The 25,060-nt window shown below is 36.9% G+C and overlaps 1 protein-coding gene across 1 annotated transcript in view; it reads right to left on the bottom strand.

Moving 5' to 3' along the window:
- Nucleotides 1-25,060, bottom strand: part of Oseg1 (intraflagellar transport protein Oseg1) — an 87,026-nt gene that overhangs the window by 30,718 nt on the left and 31,248 nt on the right. Inside the window, exons 12-22 of the mRNA XM_068377131.1 lie at nt 23,983-24,147; nt 21,542-21,661; nt 20,179-20,297; nt 17,632-17,785; nt 17,224-17,385; nt 16,506-16,672; nt 16,064-16,174; nt 9,794-9,957; nt 9,056-9,200; nt 2,387-2,480; nt 82-182 (exon numbers count right to left, since the gene is read on the bottom strand). Coding sequence (XP_068233232.1) covers nt 82-182; nt 2,387-2,480; nt 9,056-9,200; nt 9,794-9,957; nt 16,064-16,174; nt 16,506-16,672; nt 17,224-17,385; nt 17,632-17,785; nt 20,179-20,297; nt 21,542-21,661; nt 23,983-24,147 — 1,502 coding nt within the window. The remainder of the gene's footprint in view (nt 1-81; nt 183-2,386; nt 2,481-9,055; nt 9,201-9,793; nt 9,958-16,063; nt 16,175-16,505; nt 16,673-17,223; nt 17,386-17,631; nt 17,786-20,178; nt 20,298-21,541; nt 21,662-23,982; nt 24,148-25,060) is intronic.

Raw genomic sequence — 25,060 nt, 5'->3', positions numbered from 1 at the left:
ATTTGATAATTACACATTTCACAGAGAAAATTATCTATAGTGAAAAAGAGGAGAGATGGAAGTATATATATAAAAGGATACAATTTTGATATACCAGCTGGTTGCGTTGTCATCAATTCATGCATTAAGAATCTCGAGATGTTAAAGAGAGCTTCCGGCATGTAAGATGTAAATGGTTCATCCTGGAAATAAATAAATAAAATTAAGCAAAGTAATTCAACACTCCAAACTAACAATGCATTGAATATCAAGGAAAAAGTAAAAAGAAACAAGTACTATTGGCTAAAAGGCTAGATACAACAGAAAATTCAATCTACTAGACTGTACAGTACTTTTAACCCTTTTACCCCCAGGCTATTTGGAACTTTCCAACCCTTAACCCCCAGGGGTTATTTTTTTTTTAAGCACATTTTGCAGTATATATTTTTTAAATTGCTCTAACAGCCTTAATTTTCGTCATAGAGAGGTCAGGTTGGTCTCATTCTCTTGGAAAATGCCTGAAGTTTCTGAAAAAATTATCAAAAATATGCAAAAAATATTGTGAATAGCAGTTTTTTGCAAGGACGTACCGGTACGTCCATGGGGGTAAAGGGATGTGTTTTGTGAAACGTACCAGTATGTCCTTTGGGGGTAAAAGGGTTAATCAATAAATGACCATCTACAGTATTGCACAGTATTTTAATCAATAAATGAAAACTATCTCTAGCATCATTCAGCAAAGAAAATATCACATATTTTAAAGGTAAATTGTATTTTCCCTAACCATGCAAATCTGAGACCTTCATTATGAGTATGACTTAAGCAAGGCTTGAACAGCCATTTAAACTTTTAACAATACAGTATATTAGTAGTAGCAGGCAGGTGGAGCAGAGGCCCTGACCACTCACCACGTAGTGCACTATGGATACACTTTGACCTTAACCGAAAACTTGGGCACAGTAACTTAACTCTTTTACCCCCAAAGGACGTACTGGTACATTTCACAAAACCCATCCCTTTACCCCCATGGACGTACCGGTACGTCCTTGCAAAAAAATGCTATAAAATTTTTTTTTTTTCATATTTTTGATAATTTTTTGAAAAAATTCAGCCATTTTCCAAGAGAATGAGACGAACCTGACCTCTCTATGACAAAAATTAAGGCTGTTAGAGCAATTTAAAAAAAATATACTGCAAAATGTGATGGAAAAAAAATAACCCCCTGGGGGTTAAGGGTTGGAAATTTCCAAATAGCCTGGGGGTAAAAGGGTTAAAGGTCTCAGGTTTGTATGGTCAGTCAAAATACAAATTATTTTCAAAATTTGTGATTTGCTCCTATATATAATACAAACCTTCAAAAATTAATATGAGACTCGATCTTAGGAGAAAGGAAGTCGGTAAATCCAATCTAACTGGTTTACTAACCCAGGAAACGTCAATGCACTTTGGGCTTGGAAAAGAGCGGAAGTGATGACTCCCATCAACCTCCTACCAAACTGAGCATAAAGATGCTGCCAGTGTTAGGCTATGTCCCTACCAGGAGGTTGTGAAAGAACTTATATCTGTAAGGATATGGTGTCTGAATGTATAGTCCTTATGAGAAATGGGTTGGATGCATTTCATTGATCCTGGGGGAGATATTTCAATACAAAATTTGTAAAGAAAAGTTACTTGTTTGTGAGGCTTGCCTGCATCTAGCATCCAACAAAGCAACTTCTTCACCCAAATAAGAGGAAAAGGAAGAGGAGAATGGCCAGACACTCTACACCTCCTTCTAAACTGTCGCAACTGCTATCTTAGACAAGATACTACTTGTTCCGTGAGGTAGTAGGTTTAGAACAGTAGCTACCCCAGGACCAAGGATAGGGTTATTCAAAGAATTATGGGTAAAATCATGTAGGTAGTGAGCAGCAAAGGTTGTCTATCGTCTCAAACTCCTACATCCAGGACTAACGCCACTAACAGGTTCTTCCTGAAGGTTAGGCTTGATCTGATATTCTTAACTTCATGCGGTTGAACCAAGAAGATATTTCCAAAATCCCAATGGATCAGCATATGCTCGAAAGAGCATGAGTCAAAAGAAGCCATATTTTTTATATATCTTCATCTATCACCCTTTCGGTGCGGGAAAGGTCTTTGGTGCTCCACAAGGGACCTGAAATCTTCAAGAAGCATCACTGTGTCCTAACAAGAGGAGAGAGTCATCCTGCACCTCACTTGAATAGAAGAGGATGACCAGTATGTGAAACAGTAGAATTTCCCACAAAACTAAGAGTTCTACTTAATTTAGACAGAGTTCTTTTTATCTGTGATTATCATGTATCAAGAGAAATAAAATAAAGAGCATCTTTGAATGCATTATTGTATATATTTCAATAACTATTAATAACAGCAGATGAAGTATTACCATATAACGCTGAATGGTGTGATACACATAGTACATTGAAGCCCTTTTCTGGTAGTCACGGAATTTCTCCATCATTGCATCATGCTCTTCTTCACTGTCAAGATAGAAAATACAATGTTAAAGTTTTCTTTAATTTTTTCTTTTCAGCTAAATATCACTTACTCATAAATTTCAACCATATTTGTTTTGATTCACCTCATATTCCACGAATAGCACCAGGTTTTCACATAAATTTCAATAATAATTTCATGTTGCAGATGACCCGTTAAATTCCAAGGATTCAACAATCATATCTATGAATATAAATGATTCTAAATATCAATGTACAGTGTACAAAATGTATTGAAGGAAGCAGCTACAAGCATCCAGTACAGGTATTGTTAATGTTAAACAGTCACCCAGGACAAAAGTGATAGGGGAATGTAACTACAGTGTGTTTTTTGTAAAAGGGAAATTATAAATGCAGGGAGTATCAAATTATAATTAAATACAAAAAAATGCAAATTTTAGACCTTGAATGATTTTTAAGCCTTGGAGGAAAAATAAACAAATGAATAATTCCTTTCATAGATGACTGCGATCCTTTCATGAGTGATTTTTGTTACCTTGGTTAGAATGCTGACATCAATTCCATTTCTTTTTTAAATTCATGCAAATATTTGTTTACTTTCTACAGGAAAATCCTAACTCACATTGAATAATTTTTAGCTTCACTTTATGAGGTAATAGTACATATTCTAATGAATCTTACCTTATAATCATCATGCTAACATTGTCAAACCTGGTGTTTCCATGATGTTACCATGATGACTTAAAAATTCTATTTTGCTATACTTAAACAGCCTGATAAGACAATTAAAATTACACTTAATTCATCAACAAGCCCTTTCCCTAAATTCACTAATAGAGGAGTGATGAGTTTTTGTTCTAAAGATAATACCTGCTCCATAAAATCATGAAGAAAATATTAATGTTTCTTCCTTCATTCCCCCAAGAGACATTGCTTATCTCTGTAAATGTTAGATGTCCAGAAAATATTAATGTTTCTTCATTCATTCCCCCAAAAGACATTGCTTATCTCTGTAAATGTTAGATGTCCAGAAAATATTAATGTTTCTTCATTCATTCCCCCAAAAGACATTGCTTATCTCTGTAAATGTTAGATGTCCAGAAAATATTAATGTTTCTTCATTCATTCCCCCAAAAGATATTGCTTATCTCTGTAAATGTTAGATGTCCAGGTACTTTTATTGCTATCATCAACAACAATGTGCGAAAGAATACCAATGAAAATATTTAACTTCAATAGGCCTTCCTCGACAGCTTTATAGGGAGACCATTCCTGTGTATGAACTTCTTCCATGAATAACACTACACACTACACAAATCTTCAACCACACTGATAATCATAAAGAAACAATAAACCATGATTGCATCAACATCACCTAAAATCTTGAAATACATAAACTGCATAGCTTTAAGTGATGACAACATGCAAAATTTTAAGGCAATGATGCATGTGGGTATAAGTAAAGTTCTAAAACTGATCAAAATTATCTGGAAGCTATCAAAAATAAAGTTCCAATCTATTTTTGTAAAATGTGAAAATTATGAAAAAGGGATATCAATATCTATTCTGGGCTCAAAATGTACTTATTCTTTTCAGGTGAAAATTCTAGTTCTGTAATATAAAATACTCATATAATCATCTAAAAGAAGTATCTTCTACTCAAATTTCCTTTATACCAAAAAAAAAATACTTTAAAAAAACCATACATATCTGCCTACAGTAGAAAAAGTCTATTTCAGCTCTTGAAAGCTGTAAATGAACTAACTTGACAATGAACAGGCATACAAACATTTGAGAAGGCATGCTAATTCCTCTTTACCTCAACAATTATTCACTACAAAAATCCCATTTAGTCAGAGCTGTTTGAAGATCAACATGCTATACGGCAGCCAGAGTAAAATTGAAGCTCAGCAAGCTACTGTATTTCCTTGCACAAAGGAACCTACTTACAAAGCCTGCTTACACAAGTCACACGGTGATACAGGAAGATTCTGTGGACATCTGATGACGCAGGTGTTAATTATAACGGTTTAGTTTGACATAAAATGTAAAACAAACATTGAACTATAAAGGTTGATCAGTATTTTTGAGGGTTCATGTGGTGTGTGGTCTCCAAGGGCTTTCCTGTGAAAGGCTAGAACAGGTAATTCAATATGACATAAATACCACTGTTCTAGGGCCAGTGTATCAACATGCAAAGCATGGACACACTGCGTATAAGAGACCTTCAGTTCAGGAACTGTCTACTATGGATGATGTCATTACTACATCATCACCACAGAGACAAAAGAACCAACGCTACAGCGGAGACAATGCTACCCGAGTATCGGCTTGCACCCAGCTGCCATCTCTCTAAATGTCGTTCCAGAAGAAACAATGTTACTGTCCTGTGAAGTGAGCAATTGGAGAATATGATTAAGTAACAGGAATCGGGTTTGGTTAATTTTTCCTCTGTTTTTAATAATATTGTTAAAATAATTGGGTTTTAAATTTTGGTCAAATGTGCCAACAACTGAATAATTGTTTTTAATTACAATTCATTCAACATTTTTAGGCGTTAAAGGTGTCTAGTCTCAGTTCCAATATCATCTGAAGATGTGGAGGATTAATTTTCGATTTCTTTTTTCTTTTTGTTTTGCCAAATCCTGAGAGAGAGAGAGATTGATTGATTTAAAGTTTTCAGGAGAGAGAGAGAGAGAGAGAGAGAGAGGAGAGAGAGAGAGAGAGAGAGAGAGAGAGAGAGAGTGTAATGGTTGTGTGTTGTGAGAAAGACTTAAAATAATTGAGGTTTTTTTTTTGGTAGCTAGTTTAAGAGAGAGATGAATGTCTTGAGCAAATGCTTTTTTATTATTGACAGCAAACAAAGGCAGTTGTGTTTGCGAATGCTGGATTTTAAATTTATTTCAACCAGCTTGGAAGTGATTATTTATTTTATCAGTAAGTACAATTTTGTTCATATTTGCTAGGAGTGATTCTGAATGAAAGAAAGTTTATCATTCATCTTTGATTATAGTTCGATAGTTTAGTTAGCTAGGACTGTTCGTAAGTGTTTTTTCTTTTTTTATTTTCAGGCCGTAATTCCTACTTTGGAGAACTTATTTTTTAGTAATTTAGATCTATAGTTGATGACCTGGCCAGTAATAGAAGATTGTATTTAGACTGCTCTTTTGGATTCCTCAACTGTTGATGACCTGACCTGTGTAAGAAGATTACGTATGATGATGATGAGAATGATGATGATGATGATGATGATTTTGACACCCATGACCCTAAAGAGTTAAGGCCATTGTAGCAAATTACCAGACAGTCTTCTGTTTGTCATACAGTGGTGTTGTGCTAATTAAGACAGTTGGCTCAGTGAACGATTACTCAAGTGTTTTTTTCTTGTTACTGCTATTTTGCAAAAGTGTTAGTGAACACACACGCAATATATATATATATATATATATATATATATATATATATATAGATATATATATATATATATATACATATATATATATATACATATATATATATATATATATATTGTGTTTTTGAAGTTTAGGTTATACAGTAGTGAATTTAAGTTTAAGTTTTGTTAGTGTTTAGTGTTAAGCTTTGTTATGATTTTGAAGATTTTATTTGACTGTAAAAGTATTAAGCATTCTAGTTTTAAGGAATATAGCATTAAGGTTGTTTTGTTTTTATTTCCCTTCTGTCTAAGAGTCTATAGTCAATTTCTTTTAGCGATCCAGATTTGCACCGACTCGCAGCGGTGCCCTTTTAGCTCGGTAAAGTTTCCTGATCGCGGATTGGTTGGACGAGATAATTCTAACCAGTCAGCGATCAGGAAAATTTTCCGAGCTAAAAGGGCACCGCTGCGAGTCGGTGCAAATCTGCCTCGATAAAAGAAATGGACTACTGTACAGTATAGTTGATGATAACGTAAGGGAAAGTTTGTGTTGAGGAGACAATTGTCTGTTTAGAGTGATCAAGGGTGTGGGGGTTGTTTTTGTGCATCCCACCAGATTATTTTGGCGCCTGAACAGAGACTGCCGAGGTGGGATTGAAAGCTGGACTCTTAGACGAAGGACTGAATTAGGATTAGAATTAGAATTAGATTTAGGATTGATGAAAAATGAAAGAGTAGAACAAGTTATTGCTACAGAATGCGAGGCTGAATTGTGAGAATGTGGAGATGCTAACGGAACTGAAAGCGTTTAAGAGAACTGTATCGAGAGTAGAAGAGGTGTTGAGATAAGGATGTGAGAGAATGAGGAACGAATGGAAGCTATGATGGGGCAAGTAATAGGAATGATGAAAACGTTCATGAGTGAAGGTGCAGTCGGAGTGGCCTCTGCTTCAGGTAAAGGGTTGATAGCGGAAGAGAAGGCTAGGATAAGTGATAATGGGGAAGGAAGTGATAGGGATAGGGCAGGTAAACGGATTAGGCATTATAAGGATGAACAGAAAGATAATAGAAAGAATAAGAAGAAAGATACAAGTACAGTAGTGGGAAGAATGAAAAGAAAAGGATTCAGGATGAGAGTGAGGATGCTCATGAATGGGTGAAAGTGATAGGTCTACACCGTCACAGACAAAGAGCCTTCACCCTCCACAGGGGAGCAGCGAACATTAGAGGTTTCCCCACGCCTTCTTATCCAGACCCTGGGCTTCCTATTATAGGCCAAAACAAAAAGCCTCTGGAGACAAGATCCTCTTTACATTTCGGCTCCAGAATCAGGAGATAGTAACCTCTGTTCAGTGTCTACCGTGCAACTATACTTACAGAGATCCTCTTTAGAAGGCAGTTTTAAAACACCCATACAAACAAACCCCTTTAAACATGGGCTATTCATGTCCTAATGACCTCCTTAATTAAAAAAGTTGATCCTGTCTCCATCCATAAAACCCAAAAATTGTTTCTTCACTTGAGTTCTTTGCTAATATGTAATTTCGAGACATCCAGAGCTTTACAGGTTGAAATGAGCAGTACAGTACAACAATCATGTGTGGTATATGGCTCATTTGAAATCCCCACAGGGGTAACCTAGAGAGAAAGAGCAATTCAACCGTGTCTTTCAGGAGAAACTTGATGACAGGTTTCCAGTATTCCTCAGAGTTATCCCTTATGAGGTGAGAGTTAAATTTGTTAAGTTTTTCTTTTCTTCCATATAAACACGTGTAAGGGTTTATATAGTGTTGCTTGGCAGTAAACGGTTGTCCTTGATGGTGCACAAGTCTACTCAATTAATGCTCTGGTACTAGTCCTTAACAGACTACACATTATATTAACTAGGTGCAAGCTGATGCACAGGTAGCTTTGTCTCAAAGTGTATCGTTAGTTTTGTCTATACGGTGACGACGTGATAATGATGTCACCCACGGCAGATGGTTTTCAGCATTAATGTGCTGTGTTAAGTTTAGCAGTGCCTGAACTTTAAGGTCTCTCTTATATACACCGAGTCTATGTTTGCATGTTAATGCTGTACATTGGTCCTAGAGCAGGGGAGACAATATTTGTTTGGTATTTACGTCATTTTGAATTCCCTGTTTTAGCCTTTCACAGGAAAGTCCTTTGAGACCATACAGAACTTCCCGTAAAATAGTTTTTTTTTGTTTTCAAACCCCTTGTCTATACAAAACAGCTTTGAATACGTAAAAAAAACATCAACACATTACAACAGGAAATCCAGATAACTGCCCTACAAACAATGATTTGTATTTAAGTGATGAAGATATAGAAGATTACTCTCAAAATAAGCAAGGGAATAGAATATTTATACAAAAATCAAAACAAGTTGAGAATTTTAATTACTTGGTATCTATTTCAAGACCAAAAGGAGAGTATAAAGCTGAGGTTGAAAGTAGAATAAACTCTGCTGTGGGGATATGGGAGGAGGAAGCAGGAGTAGAGTGTGACAAAAGAATGCCAGATAAACTGGTCAGGATCTATTATACCGTAATCAGACCAGAGATGAAGTACAGCTCAGAAAAATAGCCATTAACAAGGAAGGAGGAACAGAAGTTATAAAAAACAGAAACTAGAATGTTGAGGTATGTTTTAGGGATCTTGCTGCCATACATGGATGCATGGAATTTGGGACATAAGGTAACTCAGGGACAAAAGACAGAGTGACAAATTTAAAAATAGAAAGAGCCAAGGTGGTAGAGATTACTGACATGATAAAAGAGTTAAGATTGAGATAATATGGGCATGTTGTAAGGATACTTAAGGGAGAGGAAGTGAAAAGGCCTTGGATGTAATTTGTTAAGCATAGAAAGTCCAGAGGGAGGCAAAGTATTAGATTGGGTGATAAAATGATGGAGCATTTAGATGGGAAGGGAATGGTGGAGGAAGACGCTTACAACGGATGTAGTTGGAGATGATGCTTCAAGGCAACCAACACCTTAGTCTAGGCAATGCTGAAGAAGACTGTACAGTACTCTATATACTAAAATCTATACCTCTACTCTTCTACTATACTGCCTAACTAAACAAAGCTGAGGGTCAATGTACAAATTTACCAAATAAAAAATATCTAAAAACAAATAACATACTGCTTTGAGAACCATTTACAAACTGTATACAGTAAACAGTACGGTAATAAACTTACTCTTCCGAAGCTATGTCAAGACACTGCATAGAAAGCATCCAAAAGTAATATCCAGCGTCATCAAAACGATTCTCGTTGACTGCATTCAAAGTAAGCTGCTCAAGTACTCTAAAAGCTTCCTCAGGTTTACCGGCCTTATGGAAAGCTGTGAATTAACATACAGTAAGGTTGAAATTTATCTCATCCTTAATTAAAGATTCTTATTAAATGTATTTTTGTGAATCAGAAATATTCTACATATTTTGAAGCAAAAAATGACAAATTTGGAGAGAATTTGTATTATTCCTAACTATAAAATCCAGAGTCCTTTACATAGGAGAAATAAAAGTGAAGCTGGAGAACACGAGAGTTAAAACTTTTATAACGAGGTGTAAAAAAAGTTTTAAGAAGATATTCCTTTTACCCCCAGGCTATTTGGAAATTTCCAAACCTTAACCCCCAGGGGGTTATTTTTTTCCCAGCACATTTTGCAGTATATTTTTTTAAATTGCTCTAATAGCATTAATTTTTGTCATAGAGAGGTCAGGTTGGTCTCATTCTCTTGGAAAATGCCTGAATTTTCTCAAAAAAATTATCAAAAATATGAAAAAAAAAAGTTTTATAGCATTTTTTTGCAAGGACGTACCGGTACGTCCATGGGGGTAAAGGGATGGGTTTTGTGAAACGTACCAGTACGTCCTTTGGGGGTAAAAGGGTTAATATCAACTTATTGAGTATCTTTCACTGAATTCCACTAACCTTTTTGTGCCTGCAAGAACTTATCTTGTTCAGCCAACGACGTAGCATAAGGAACGTAAACCAGCTGGCGGTGCTCTGGATGTTTCTCTGCTAATGCAAAAGCCTCTTCCCAGTCCTGGACTTCGACATATAATTCAACAACACTCTGCATTTCTCCCATTTTTCTGAAAATATGTGCAGAATTCAGTTATAAGGTCTTAGAATTACTGAACTACATTGCTTTATGCATCCTTAGATTTTCTATATACTGTACTCACTTTTTAACCCTTTTACCCCCAGGCTATTTGGAAATTTCCAACCCTTAAACCCCAGGGGGTTATTTTTTTCCCAGCACATTTTGCAGTATATTTTTTTTAAATTGCTCTAACAGCCTTAATTTTTGTCATAGAGAGGTCAGGTTGGTCTCATTCTCTTGGAAAATGCCTGAATTTTCTCAAAAAGCTAAAAAAATATGAAAATAACAAATTTATAGCATTTTTTTGCAAGAACGTACAGGTACGTCCATGGGGGTAAAGGAATGGCTTTTGTGAAACGTACCAGTACGTCCTTTGGGGGTAAAAGGGTTAACTATGGTTTAAGGATCTTGTTAGGATAGGGTGCCCATAACTTATTGGCTCCTTAAGGAAGCGAGTATTATTGCATCGCTGGAGATAAAGGCATCTGTGTGAACTATGATATAATTCTGAAAAGCTGCCTCATCTTAAAACCCTAACTGTATTTACTAAGTCATAGGTGGCATATCATGAAAGTACAGTAACCCCAATGTGACACAGTGTAAACATAACTGAAGGTTGGATGAAAGACAAATGGAGCATTTGCACTGAAATAATCAGATAGAGACTATGCAACAGTATTAGTGAGATGAAAAGGCTTACTTGGAACTGTTTTTCATGTCTAAAGTAATATCTTTGTCTTTTGCATCTTTGGTAACTGCCAGTTACCTCAGGCATCAGTTGTGACAGTACAGTGGCAATATAACAAATTGTAAAAGTAATTTTTATATTTCCTAGCTATACAAATCTGAGTGAATCCTTTAACCCTTTTACCCCCAGGCTCTTTGGAAATTTCCAACCCTTAACCCCCAGGGGGTTATTTTTTTCCCAGCACATTTTGCAGTATATATTTTTTAAATTGCTCTAACAGCCTTAATTTTTGTCATAGAGAGGCCAGGTTGGTCGCATTCTCTTGGAAAATGCCTGAATTTTCTCAAAAAATTATCAAAAAAATGAAAAAAAAAAAAATTATAGCATTTTTTTGCAAGGACGTACCGGTACATCCATGGGGGTAAAGGGATGACTTTTGTGAAACGTACCAGTACGTCCTTTGGGGGTAAAAGGGTTAACTATGGTTTAAGGATCTTGTTAGGATAGGGTACCCAAACTTAATGGCTCCTTAAGGAATTGAGTGTTATTGCATCACTGGAGATAAAGGCATCTGTGTGAACTATGATCTAATTCTGAAAAGCTGCCTCATCTTAAAACCCTAACTGTATTTACTAAGTCATAGGTGGCATATCATGAAAGTACAGTAACCCCAATGTGACACAGTGTAAACATAACTGAAGGTTGGATAAAAGACAAATGGAGCATTTGCACTGAAATAATCAGATAGAGACTATGCAACAGTATTAGTGAGTGAGATGAGAAGGCTTACTTGGAACTGTTTTTCATGTCTAAAGTAATATCTTTGACTTTTGCATCTTTGGTAACTGCCAGTTACCTCAGGCATCAGTTGTGACAGTACAGTGGCAATATAACAAATTGTAAAAGTAATTTTTATATTTCCTAGCTATACAAATCTGAGTGAATCCTTTAAAATAAGAAATGTCTTCAGCAAAGCTGCAATGGCTCGTAAAATTATTACAGAGGTAGTTAACAAGTAGCTTCGCCCATTCTTCACTTTTGCCCTTCAGCTCAGAACCGAGATGTAGTTGAGGTGGGAAGTTTAAATTTAAGAGATTCAGGTTTGCACAGCTGTAAAAACACAAATCAATATTAAAAAAATTTTATTTGCTCCTAAGAGTATACAAACCTTTCGTCCTTTAAAATACAGAATCCCATATACTGTAGGAGGTAAGAAGTCCCCATTAAACCAAACTGGTTGGTTATTTTTTTCTTCCATGGAAATGTCAGTCTCCTTGGTCCCATATGGGAGTGAAGAAGTAGACTGAACATGAGACCAATATTAAAAGAAAGATAAGCATGGGATGAAGAGCTTTTGGCAAACAAAGTGAGATTATGAAAAGTAAAATGCTACTTTCTCTAAAAAGAAAAGTATTTCCAGAACCCCTGATCTACCTATCATTGGGATGAGCAAGCTGATAGAGCCTGGCCTGTATTTCGTAAACACCTGGTCCATGGTCAAGGAAGCCATCCGTTTCCCCGATGGGGAGAGCAGTATAGAATGAAATACCAGCCAAGTGATGATCAAAGGGTTGGTATGTATTCCATCTTATAAAGGGAGGATGGGGGAGAGAACTACTTTTAATTGATCTTGTATAAAAGAATAGCACTCAGAAGTGTAGCTTATCAGCATTAAATCAAATCAAGTAAGCAAAGGTACGAATGCTTTATCCCAAAGAGAAGGGAGGGGATTAGGAAAAATGAATTAAAACAGCCAGTCATTCTGCCTTTCATTCCAGACTTACATCTATATGTTACCAATTACAATAAACTTCCTGTCCCATGTAGGAGCTGTGCTGGTTACATAACTACCTGAGCAACCACCACAGGATCAAGAAAGAAAGTGTCGAGGGACACGTGGGTATACTCCCATACGTAAAACGCTGTTAAGGTCATTTCCTCATGCTTTCAACACCTGGCCTACTGCAGGTATCCTCTTGGAGGCTAAGGTGGGGCATATACCCCTGATTTTGTGAGCTGTAGTTCTAGCTGTTACCTTGATCCTCTCAGTAGTCGAGGTGTACGCTAAACTGTTTGCCTCACAAAGTTAGAAAGAGATTGTGTTCCTCGACACTTTCTTGCTTCTGCTAGTGCTACACAAAAGGCATTGTCACTCAAGCGTGAGATGTCGAGATCTCTTCAAATAGCACTTTAGAATAATCTATTGCTAAATTTTTCTTATCGTTTATTTATTTCCTTTCCTCAAAGCTATTTTTCCCTGTTAGAGCCCTTGGGCTTGTAGCATCTTACTTTTCCAACTAGGGTTGTAGCTTGGCTAGTAATAATAATAATAATAATAATAATAATAATAATAATAAAAATAATAATAGAGCACTTACGGGACACAAAAGCATCTCCTTTCGATTATTATACAACGCTTCGTAAAGGGAGGGGATGGAAAAGGTCTTGAACCTGGGGTTGTGAGCAGATGGGTCTTGAGTTTTGGCAAACTCTGGCACAAACTAAAAAGGGACCTTCCAATATTCAGAGTGGGTTGTTACATAAGAGAGACCATGCAACTCCCCTACTCTCTTCCCCAATGCTGGGGTTAGCAAAAATACAATCATAAGAGTTAGATCTCTGTCTAACAATCTTCTCAAAGGTTCATATGGGGTACGCAAATTTAAGAGCATTGAGAACACAGGTCAAGTCCCACTCCAGGGCATGACGTCCTGGAGTGGGAAAGACTACTTGAGGCTCCTCCCAAACATAGACAACTCCCATGAGGAGGAAAGGTCTATGCCCATCTGTCAAAAAAATGTACTCAACACTAAGCAGTAGCCTTTTTCATGTCCGACTCAGGGGTGCTTCTCTCGGCAAAGGAAGATGAGAATGTTGGTGATGTGCACTAGATATGCTCTGACCAGAGAAGTAACCCATTCTACGATGTAAATCGTGGAGGTTGACTGCTGCAGACGACCAAAAGAGGAATCCAGACATTTCCTGTGCAGTCCCTCACGAAAAGACTTTCACCTGGAGGAGATACTGTATAGTCTCCAACCGCAGAGAACAAGCAACTTCATGGGCTGGTGGTACCTCTGAAGGTGCAGCTGACAGAAGTGTGGTCCATAGGGGTAGTTCTCTCAGGACCTCAACTAGAAAAGCTAACAGATTGGTATGCCACTTGGCATGTGGCCATCTGGAACCCACCAGGGTCATCCTGAATGTCTGGCATGATCAATGCTCAGTAAATCAGCTAGTGGATCAGGTTGAAATGAGGTAAGATGTATGAGTCTGGGTAATCCAAAAGGGTATTGGAAGGCCTCTTTAAACACGCCCAGTAGGTCTGGAACGGGGAAGGATAACACAGGGAGCTTCCTGTTTAGCCATGTGGTGAACAGGTCGACTCCCGGTGACCCCCCACAAGAAAAGAAGCCTCTCCCTTATGCAAGGATGTAGGGTTATTCTGATCCTACAATCTGCCCTGGGGGACTAAGCGTGTCTGTTAGTACATTGCTCTTGCCTGGAATGTATCTGGCTGACAGCTCTAAGACATGGTACACCAACCAAATATGCATCTGCTTTGTCAACATGTACAAGGGGAGTGAAAATGTAACCCTTTGATTGTTGACATAGGCTATTAAGGTGGTGTTATCTCTCATCAACACTACAGAAGCCTCCTCACACATTCTTGGAATGCTTGCATATCCAGGAAATTGATGCGCAGATGCTTTTCCTATGTTGACTACACACCTGAGATGACCAGGTTACCCAGGTGCACAAACCACCTCTTCTTCCATGCATCTGAGAACAGTTGCATCTGCATAGGTGCTGAGTCTGGAGACTCCCATGGTGAGGTTTTTATCATCTATCTACCAGGACAGATCGTCCCTTTACCTCCTGCCCCGCTGAAAGAGAATGCTTCAAGGGGATCTCTGGGAGCTGACCAATGATTCTTCAAAAACCACTGAAGGGATCTCTGTTTAAGGCACTTATGTGGAAGGAATTTCTACAGTGAGACTCAGCCTGGCCAAGCCAGGAGTACCATCTTGGGAAGAAACAATTGTGCTACCTCTCTAAGCTTGCTGATGCAGTTGTCTGAATCAAAGACTTACTGCTGCCATGTCTATTAGCATGCCCAAGTACTCCAACCTCTATTTAGGTATGGGATCCAACGGGTCTCTCAATTTATCACAATCCCCAGATCATGACAAAAGGAGAGTAGTCGATCTCAATCCTGTAACAACTGCCTCCCAGAGGACGACATGATCAGCCATTTATGCTAATGGGCTCAAGCTGCTACCAGAGTGAACACCCCGGGAGCAGTGCACAGTGCGAAATAAAGTTTTGAACTAGTACATTGTACAGTAGAATAAGAAGCGGAAGTACTTCCATTAGGACTGATGAATGGGTACCTGAAAGTACTCATCCTTCAGATTCACTATTTTAATGAGAAAAAGATTAGTATTCAGGTGAGAAAAAAGTGCACAAATCCTTTAATAGAACATGAAGATGCTTTCTTAACTATTCCTTCCTTGAGACTATTACACCCACACTCCCACAAATATTTTTGTGAACAGCTTAGTTAGCTCTAGTCCTGCACCAAGTCTCCTTTAAACTTTTTTTATTCTATTCGATGTAATGATCTGTAATACATTTATTGTTATACACATACAGACTAGTAATTTTACATTTTACTGTATAAACTGTCTACCCATTGATATTAAAGTTTATCAATCGAGTTTTGACACAACTAAAGCCTACATAAAACAAGTTGAAAACTCATAATACAGTAAACAATACACAATTACCATTAACAAAAACCCTATTATTACTTAGATTATAAAATGGCTTAACAAGGCTAATTAGTCACGTTTAAGACTCACAGTGGTTATAAAAAGGATTTGTTCAACCTATACCACAAGTCTTTTACTGACAGATTCTACTGTGCCTGTTATAATATTATTCCATCTGTTACCAAGTTGTGGAATGATCTTCCTAATCGGGTAGTTGAATCAGTAGAACTTCAAAAGTTCAAAGTTGGAGCAAATGTTTTTATGTTGACCAGGGTGACATGAGTCTTTTTATTGTTTATACATGACATATCTGTTTTTAACGTTGTTAATAGTTTATATAGGACATATCTGTTTTGACGCTGTTACTGTTTTTAGAATGATATATTGTTAATTTATTCTCATCATTTATTTATTTCCTTATTTCCTTTCCTCACTGGGCTATTTTTCCCTGTTGGAGCCCTTGGGCTTATAGCATCTTGCTTTTCCAACTAGGGTTGTAGCTTGGCTAATAATAATAATAATAATAATAATAATAATAATAATAATAATAATAATAATAATAACCTTGAATTGTAGACCTACTACTTTGAATAATATGCTTTCTTCTTCAGAAATAAAACAGAATAACTTACTTGTACATTTCTGCAGCATGAGTCAATGCTCCAAGACGACGTAAGTGCTGGGCACATAAACTAAGAGTTTGGTGATCCGCTTTATCTGCTTTACGACCAACATCCAACAACCTGAAGATATTTCAAATCGGAGAATAATTATCAATTATTAAAATTATATGGCATAACACACTAAGGTAAAGTTTTCCAGTTCGGCACTATTTTATTTTTCTTGTCATTCATATCTGATTTTGTAATAAATGTCAACACAATAGAAAATATATATTTCTTTACCAAGCAACTTTGGTTATAATTCTGGGATAAAACACCTGCTACAGACTTGTAGTAACTTATCTTTCTCAAAACTTACTTAGTATCATATTTGAAAGTATTGCAGAAAAGAAATCTTCACATAATACCCTTACAAGATTTAGACCTCACCACTTTACCCATCAATACCTACATGTCAACCCAACCATTTTCTCCCATGATGTCTATTGCTTTGTGAGTCTCGCCTGCAGACAAATACATTTCAGCAGCTGCTCGTGGCTCGTTTATGTTACGTGCCCAGTCTGCTTTTTTCTTGATTAATTGTTTTCTGTCCACTGTTTCATCAGAGCCAAGGTAGTCCTGAAAAGTAAAAAAAAAACCTTATACCTTTGTTAATAAATACAAATTTCCACTTCTAATTGACTGGAGATGTAATTAGCAGTGTCCTTCAATCTTAATCAATATCATCATCCTACTCTTTAATATTTTCCTGAAACTGGTATAGCCACATGGGACATGAATTTGATAAGGACGACTCAATTTTCTGATCAAAGGTGAGCACTACTTTGAATATCTACGCCCTTTGAAAGTTTCATGGCTATTCAGTGATTTAGTAGATAATTACTGTACTCCTATCTTTTGAAAGAGTATTTGAATCCCTTTTAGGGGGAATAAAGGATCTTGAGATGTAACAGATTTGGAAGAAACTACTGAAATAGATGTTTCCAAGAAAGAATATTTGAATAAAGGATCTTGAGATGTAACAGATTTGGAAGAAACTACTGAAATAGATGTTTCCAAGAAAGAATATTTGAAATCCAAAGCTCTATGGGACATATGAGGCCTTTTTAGCTACATTACCCTTGGTGATGTAGGTGTCTAAGATTCTTATCAAATTCAAAACAACTCACCTGAGCCAAATCAAACATCCTGAGATCAGTATACATATTCATTGCTAGTTGATCATTACCACTCTTACGGTACAGCTTAGCCGACTCTGAAAACTTGCCGTCATAGGAAAGAATATCACCCAGAAAAACTGTGTTGTCCACTTCTCCCTTGTGACGTCTTTCCTATAGATAATAAGATTAAAAAACTTATCTTTAATGTGAAAATTACAAATACAATATTACTGAAAGGAATAGATAACATATCATAAAAAAAACATTAACTGTATAATATAAACATTATAGTTAAATACTGTACATGATTCCATCATCACCTAATCTCCATTTAAATGAATTTCATAAAGTATAAAAACATTAAAATATCGTCTACATCAATACGAAAACTTAAGTAATGAAAAGAATAATAATTACCTCAATTGAGTTAATCAACTCTAAATACTTGAGAGCTTTGATTCGTGTGAAAGCTTTCTTTGCAATGTCAAACTGAAGTGCCTCTAAAGCAGTCTTAGCCAGGGCTTCCCAATCGCCATCAGTTACGCCTAGACAAGCAATTACATATGCCTCTCTGCAAAAGTTAATTGATATGAATTATCATTTGTGTTCTCACCCTGACTGTAATGTAAACAGGATTTTCAAAACAACATACAATTCTAAAACAACCTATTTTGTTTAACATTAAGACCTGAATTACTTATGTTGGTAAGTATGTTACCTTAAAAGAAATAAAAAAAATGCAATCTTTACGAGTGTTATGTAGCATTTTAGTAGATGAAAAGTTCTGTAAAATAAGTTTATAGGTAGAAAGAAAAATTTGAGGACTTGATTTGCAAAATGTTTGGAAATGTTGCTACATGAGTAATAACTTATTCATTACATGAATTTTTCTATCACACTAGGGAATCTTAAACAGAGTTAAAAGAGGACCATATATTTTTCTTCAGAGGATCTGAAAGGAACAAAGAAAATGGAGTTAGTTTTCTTACTGATAAAACTCTTGCAGGTAACATAGAGAATTCTGTAGTATTAGTGATAGAATTGATTATCAAACTAAATAAGAAATATATACTGAGAATCATTCAAATGTATGCACCAACAATATCCTATACAGAGGAAGAAATTGAAACTTTTGTAATTATCTGGAGATCCCTTTTTAAAAATATAGGACTCAATTTACTTTTGGGTGATTTCAATGCAGAAGTTGGTTAAAAGAAGAGAGGAGAGTCAGCAATAGGTAAATCTGGACTAGACATAAAAGAAAAGATAAAGGAAACATGGTTGTGGAATTTGCTGAAACAATCTTAAAATCATGAACACCTTTCTTTTTGAAGGAGACTATGCACTGGATCAGGGAGTCCTGAGAAGTAGTCCACCACTTCTCCACTTCCACCTGCACATGGCTCCTGGGAAGGAAACACATAGCAGTCCACATCAAAGAGTTTCTCAGTGTCAGAGCTACCTCTGAGCCCACTTGTTTTGAGAATCGTGAGACCAAAGCATACCTCTTCAAAACCCAGTTGGCCTTCTTATTTGCCATCTACTATGCCAGGAGGGTCACTGCCTTTCCAACAGACAGCACTTTACTCCTGTACTTCTTCAGACACTCCGGGGTTGATAGCCCTGTTGACTTCGCAGAATATGTCATTGCACCTGACCACTGATTAAGCCCAGAAACAGCTTGGAGGGAGGCCATGGCAGAGAATTCCATGGCCACTGACTCAGAGGACTCGAGTCTCTCTAAGGAGATTATCCCATCCATGCACACACAAACAGGTGGGTCAACCTTTAGATATGATGATGCAAAAGCTCCGGTGCATAGAACCTTCTCTGCCTTGAGAGATTTGGGGGATAAATCATGTTTGACCAGCTTGAAGTATGAGATATTTCAGATCCACAGATCTGATCACCAACTTGATCTAAGGCCACAATAGCCAGATCTAACCAGGGTAGCTCCAGGGATGGCGTTGTCTTCTTAGAGGCACCAAAGCGCCGATAAATGATCGAGGTTCTCCCCGAATTCTGAGCCAAAGTCACCCCCCCGACTGTTGCATTCAAACAGGAGTACATGAAAGTTCACAAAAAAGCACGCTGACTCGGGATTGTCTGCCTCTGTCATCACTGATCCAAGGTCTGCTGTCTTAGGGGCAGACGAATCCCGAGTACCCTCATACCCAGCTGGGGTTAAGGGTGCTGCAGGTTGCTTCTGCAATTCATTACCTCCAACAAATATGATTGCTCTGCCCCAAGGACAGAACCAGCAACGTAATCAGAGGCTGAAGAAGGCCAGGGAAGGGCAAAACCAGCAGGGAAAAGAACCCTGGCATTGATCACAGCATAAACGGAATGAGTAACTTGTACTCTTCCCTCTGCTGATTGGAACGAGGGGACGGCCATGGCCTTGTGCCAAGAGACAAGGGGATAGGTCCCTCCACCCATAAATCTTGGTCTTCCACTACCTTAAATGGTGTCATCCTTTCAACTCACTCTACTGAAGTATCATGACTTAAGGGAGGAGCAGGAGTCCATCATACAAGTAGGAAACAGAAACTCTGGTCCTGCCTGACTACAGGGTAGCCATGGAAATCCGAGCTACAGCCCCATTGCAATGGCCTTGGGGAGATGAAACATAATACTAACCTTGTTGAGTGGGTTTCCAAAGACCTTGGAAACCATAGGAATGTACAGGGCTATTTCCTTTCTGGAATGTCAGGGACTTTGTAATAAGATTATGGTGAAACAAAATAAAATTTTAACTGACTGGTTTAAGAGTTTTCTTCTATTTCAGAAGGTTAAAGGAGGTGAATGAATTGTAGGATTGAACATTCTATCTTGCTAAAAAAAATAAACTTTAATTATGTTATTAGCAATAATGGTGGTGCTATTCAGTGATACAGTAAACCACTTATAATTGACCAGCCATAACATTTTATACTATCATCAGAAAAAGAAAAAAAAACATACCTATACAGTTTCTTATCCAAGTACTGGTACATAGGAGCAGACTGGGGAACTTCAATTGTTGACATACTATAGATGTGTAGACAAAATATTTTGCTGCCACTGAACCCAACAACAAATCCCTGAATAAAAAGTACAGTATTTTAAAATATAATCAGTTATGCATTGTAAAATGGAAGTTATTGTAGTTATTCACACAATTATTTTACAATTGTGTGATCAATGAAAATCGCACAGATCTTCTAAAAACCACAGCAATGTATACCAACTGCTGTATTCCAATAGCTGAGCTTAGAGTGACTGTACACAAATCCAAGGGGCCATCCTGCTTATTTCATGATACATAAATATATACAAATATATGCACATATGAAACAAGGTATAATTCTGGATAGTTTTGCTTTGTTTATTTCAAAAACAACTTCATGAAGAATGATAGGTATTGATACTAATTTACATTGTATATGCTTGGGTAAGAGTACATACAAACAATCGTACATTAAATTCACAGATTTACTTAAACCAAAGATTTCTTTAGAGGCAATTTCAATATTTGATAACATCAATAAAGAAAAAAGGATTTTTATCACAAACCTATGAACAAATACCAGAGGTTCAAATGCTCCCTAACCCTAATACAGTATGGGATTTTTCTTTACTGGATGAATAATAAGGTATGGTGGAAAAAAAAAATCTTACATAAGTAAGAACAATGAGTCACACAAAAAGATATCTGGGAGCTGCATAGACTCTAAAGGCCATCTGTTAGTAGGCAAAACGTGATGCTAATTCCAAGAAGATACACCTATATCTATTTGCTGATTCCTTGTAATTAAAATGTTAACCTAAATTAATAACTAAAATAAATAGTATATGGTGAAAAGATAGAAAACTACTAGCTATACTGCACTATACTTCTGCTAAGGCAACAAAGCACACGATGAGGTGCTATAGTTCATTTCTTTTATCGAGGCAGATTTGCACCGACTCGCACCGGTGCCCTTTTAGCTCGGAAAAGTTTCCTGATCGCTGATTGGTTAGAATTATCTCGTCCAACCAATCAGCGATCAGGAAACTTTTCCGAGCTAAAAGGGCACCGCTGCGAGTCAGTGCAAATTTGCATCACTAAAAGAAATTGACTATAGTAGATGTAAAACAAGGTATCTTCCCCTACAGAGATGTATTTCAGAATTTAGAATTGGTGACTGCTCAGGCACTATGGTATGCATGTACAGAAAATACAATGCCTCTGTTACTTTTAGCACATAATTTCTAAAATACAAAACACAACCCTAAGAACTAGTTGTTCTATCCAATTTCAGACTGAAATTCTCATTCAGAAAAAACAAAACTAAACTTGGCATACCTGAAGTTTTTGTTGATGAGTTGGAAAATTTGATGCTTTTATGTTCAAGGTGTTATTACCTGAGAAACATAACATGTCCTCACAGCTGGTATTCCATGCTACACTATTGGCATTTGGCTCCTGAAAAGTGTTGAAAAAATATAAGTAAAAAAAAATTCTCAAAATACATACTTTTTCTAACAATAAATAGAATTTTCAAAATGAAACATAAATCTTGAAGGGTAATTTGTTTTTTCTCAGCTATACAAACCTCAGTCCTTTAAAATAGGGATTATATTTCAAGTAGAGCTGCAATGATGGTTGACTTCGATACCGAGGTAGTTAATGACAGGTGGCAAGCACGGGCGAGAAGCCCGAAGCCACTCCCCTCCACCTAGCAGAAGCACATCACTTATGACTTGCAGCTCAGAGCTGAGAAGGGTGGATGAGGCAGGAATCTTAACTTTAAAGGTCTTAGGTTTCTATTGATAGGAAAAATACAAATTACTTTTAAAATTTGTTATTTGTTCCTAGGCATATACAGTATAAACCTTTCATTTTATACTTCTCCAGAGATTCCGGGGTTGACAACACCCTTGACTTGGCGAAGTACATATACTGGTCAAGCCAAGAGATGGTTTGGAGGGAGCCCATGGCAGATGATCCTGTGACCGCTAACTCAAGAGGCCGAGAAGGACATCCCTTCTGCCTTGAGTCTCTCCAAATAGTCAACCTGTTGAGGTGATGATGCAGCAAGTTTTGGTGCACAGAACCTTTTCTGTCTCAAGGGGGTGCAAGATTTTGTTAGACTAGCTGGAAGCGAGAGAGTTCTCAGATCCACAAAGATCAAATTTTCAACTAGATTCAGGTCCAAACTAGCCAGATTTGACCAGGGTAGCTCCAGGGATGGTCTTGCCCTTTAACGGGCACTGAACTGATGATCAAGGACTGAGGTTCTCCCCATAGGTAGAGCCAAAGCCGCCTCTTCCAGACCATTGCACTCAAGAATGATTGCAAGACCATTAAAAAAATAACACTGACTGGGATTGTCCACTTCCATCGGTAAATTGATCCGATGATTCAATCACTCTGCCCAAAAGACAAAACCAACAACAAATCGAGAGCTGAAGACTGTCTTGGAAGGCCAATGACAATGGGGGGGGGGGGGGGATCCCTAGCACTGATCACGGTGGAGACAGATGGAGTAATTCATATTATTCCCTCTGCTGATCAGGGTGGGGGAAATGCCATGGCTCCATGCCACGAGATAAGCGCAAAAGGTTCCTGAGCCCACAACTCTTGGTCTTCTACTGCCTAGAGTGGTGCCACGCTCTCAACTCACTCTACCTTAGTATCACAGCTTGAGAGGGGAGCAGTATCCATCATCCAAGTAAGAAGGGAGATGGAGGATGCTCAAACTCCTCCATCAACCTGAGAACATAAAGTATATGGGGATGTACACTCCTGTCCTGTGTTGTAAGGTGTATAAGGATAGAGAATACGTAAAGAATAGGCCAGACTATTCAGTGTATGTGTAAGCAAAGGGAAAATGAACCGTAACCAGAGAGAAGGATCCAATGTAGTACTGACTGGCTAGTCTATAATAATAACTTTATTGTGTTTGAATTGGTCAAGTATTAATATATCTGTTTAATCCTAGTACCATTTATGTGTTTGAATTGCTTATGGTATTCAAGTGTTAATATAACTGTCTAAGTCTAGTACCACTCTTGTCTTTGAAATGCTTATTGTGCTCTAAAGTGTTAATATAACTGTCTAAGCATAATACCACTTTGTGTTTGAATTGCTTTTAAATTGAATTGGTCAAGTATTAATATAACTGTCTAATCCTAGTATCATTTATGCGTTTGAATTGCTTATGGTATTCAAGTGTTAATATAACTGTCTAAGTTTAATACCACTCATGTGTTTGAAATGCTTATTGTACGCTAAAGTGTTAATATAACTGTCTAAGCATAATACCACTTTGTGTTTGAATTGCCTCAAAGTGTTAAGAACTCTGTATAATACCTGGTTTGTCCCTCAGTCTAATTACTAAGCTTAAACTTTTACATTACTTGCTGCTAACAACATCAAGTGAGTGTGGATTGAGATGCAAAATATGTTCAGTAAAACCTGCTTGATATTGCTTTATAGGCACTAGGTGATAACTTTGCAAAAATTGTATAATCTTTATAAATATGTAATAAACATTTTTGTAAGCCATTTGTATTATTTAATCTTTCGACTTTTTTGTATAACTTTGTTACCACCTCGAGTCTTGTCATTATCATTCTTAAACCTATTCAAGTCAGAGACCTATAAGAACTCCCTCGTCACTGTGTTGAAACATAGTCATTCTACCTGCTCTCCAGATTGTGATTTTGCGATTTAGGGTTATTGAATTCTGCATGAACACATATGAGATTTTTCTCCTTTTACAGAACATTTTCCTGTCTTACCTCAAATAGTAACTCCGAAGTCTTGACATCATAAACCAACAGTGTACTATGTTCATCTACCACAGCCAACTTTTGCCTTGAAGCACTGAGATCAAGACAACGTATGGCTGCTGGCACTTTCAACAAAGGAACGGGAAATGCGTTGTCCAAAAAAATCTTCAAGACCTGAAATTAAAAGATGCAATGTGAATTATAAATTAAAAAAATAGCGACCCCAAATTCTCTAGCAGTGTTTGGAACTATGAAACCAAGCAGCTTAAATAGACTACATGTACTATATTTGCTTTTGAATTACCCCACAAAATTTTCCTATGGTGCAATAGTGAAGGACAAGAACATATAAGACAAAGATGGCAGCACTTAAGATACATGAAGGCATAATAGACATAACCATTTTGAGAGCCATTAGGCATACTGTATTTTATGTCCAGCTATTACTGGTATTTTTCTCTTTCTTTCATTATTTACGACTGAAAATTTATGCAAAATTATATAAAAAAGGAAATGGAATTTATTCAGTTTTACAAGAGAAGAAATTGCAAAGTCCTTTTTCTAATAGGTTTTGTGCAAAGATGAGTCAAGTAAAATTTCAACAAAAAGGGGCAGGGACTTGGGTGCCAAATTTTTTGGTGAGGGGTGGCACTCAAAGAGTTAATGTTGTATCACATTAAATTTGTGTTTGAAAATAAAATGAGTACAATAACACTTTTAACAGCTAAAAAACTTCAGGAAAGAAGATATCTGAATAAAGAGGTAAATTAGTTTACATATGAATGCAGTCTTACTGACTTCAACTAATTTCTTAACCCTTTGAGAATCCAATAATGTAAAATGATGTCCTGAAAATTTCACTCGTTGATATTCCAATAGCCCTAATATCATACACAGGAAACTTGGCAACAAAAAATCAATACTACATTTTAATTATGGGTAAAATTTGAATATCTTGAGGATTAGGGGATGGTTTAACTAAATCTCTCATAAAAGTAGGCAAAGTTTTAAGAGAATTGTCCCTATGGTAGTACTAATCAGAGAAAAATATAAAACAAATACTTTCCTGGTTATCTTTAATTTTCTA

This window comes from Palaemon carinicauda, chromosome 7, assembly GCF_036898095.1.
Source record: "Palaemon carinicauda isolate YSFRI2023 chromosome 7, ASM3689809v2, whole genome shotgun sequence".
Taxonomy (NCBI): domain Eukaryota; kingdom Metazoa; phylum Arthropoda; class Malacostraca; order Decapoda; family Palaemonidae; genus Palaemon; species Palaemon carinicauda.
This window is presented reverse-complemented; position numbering and strand designations above follow the sequence as displayed.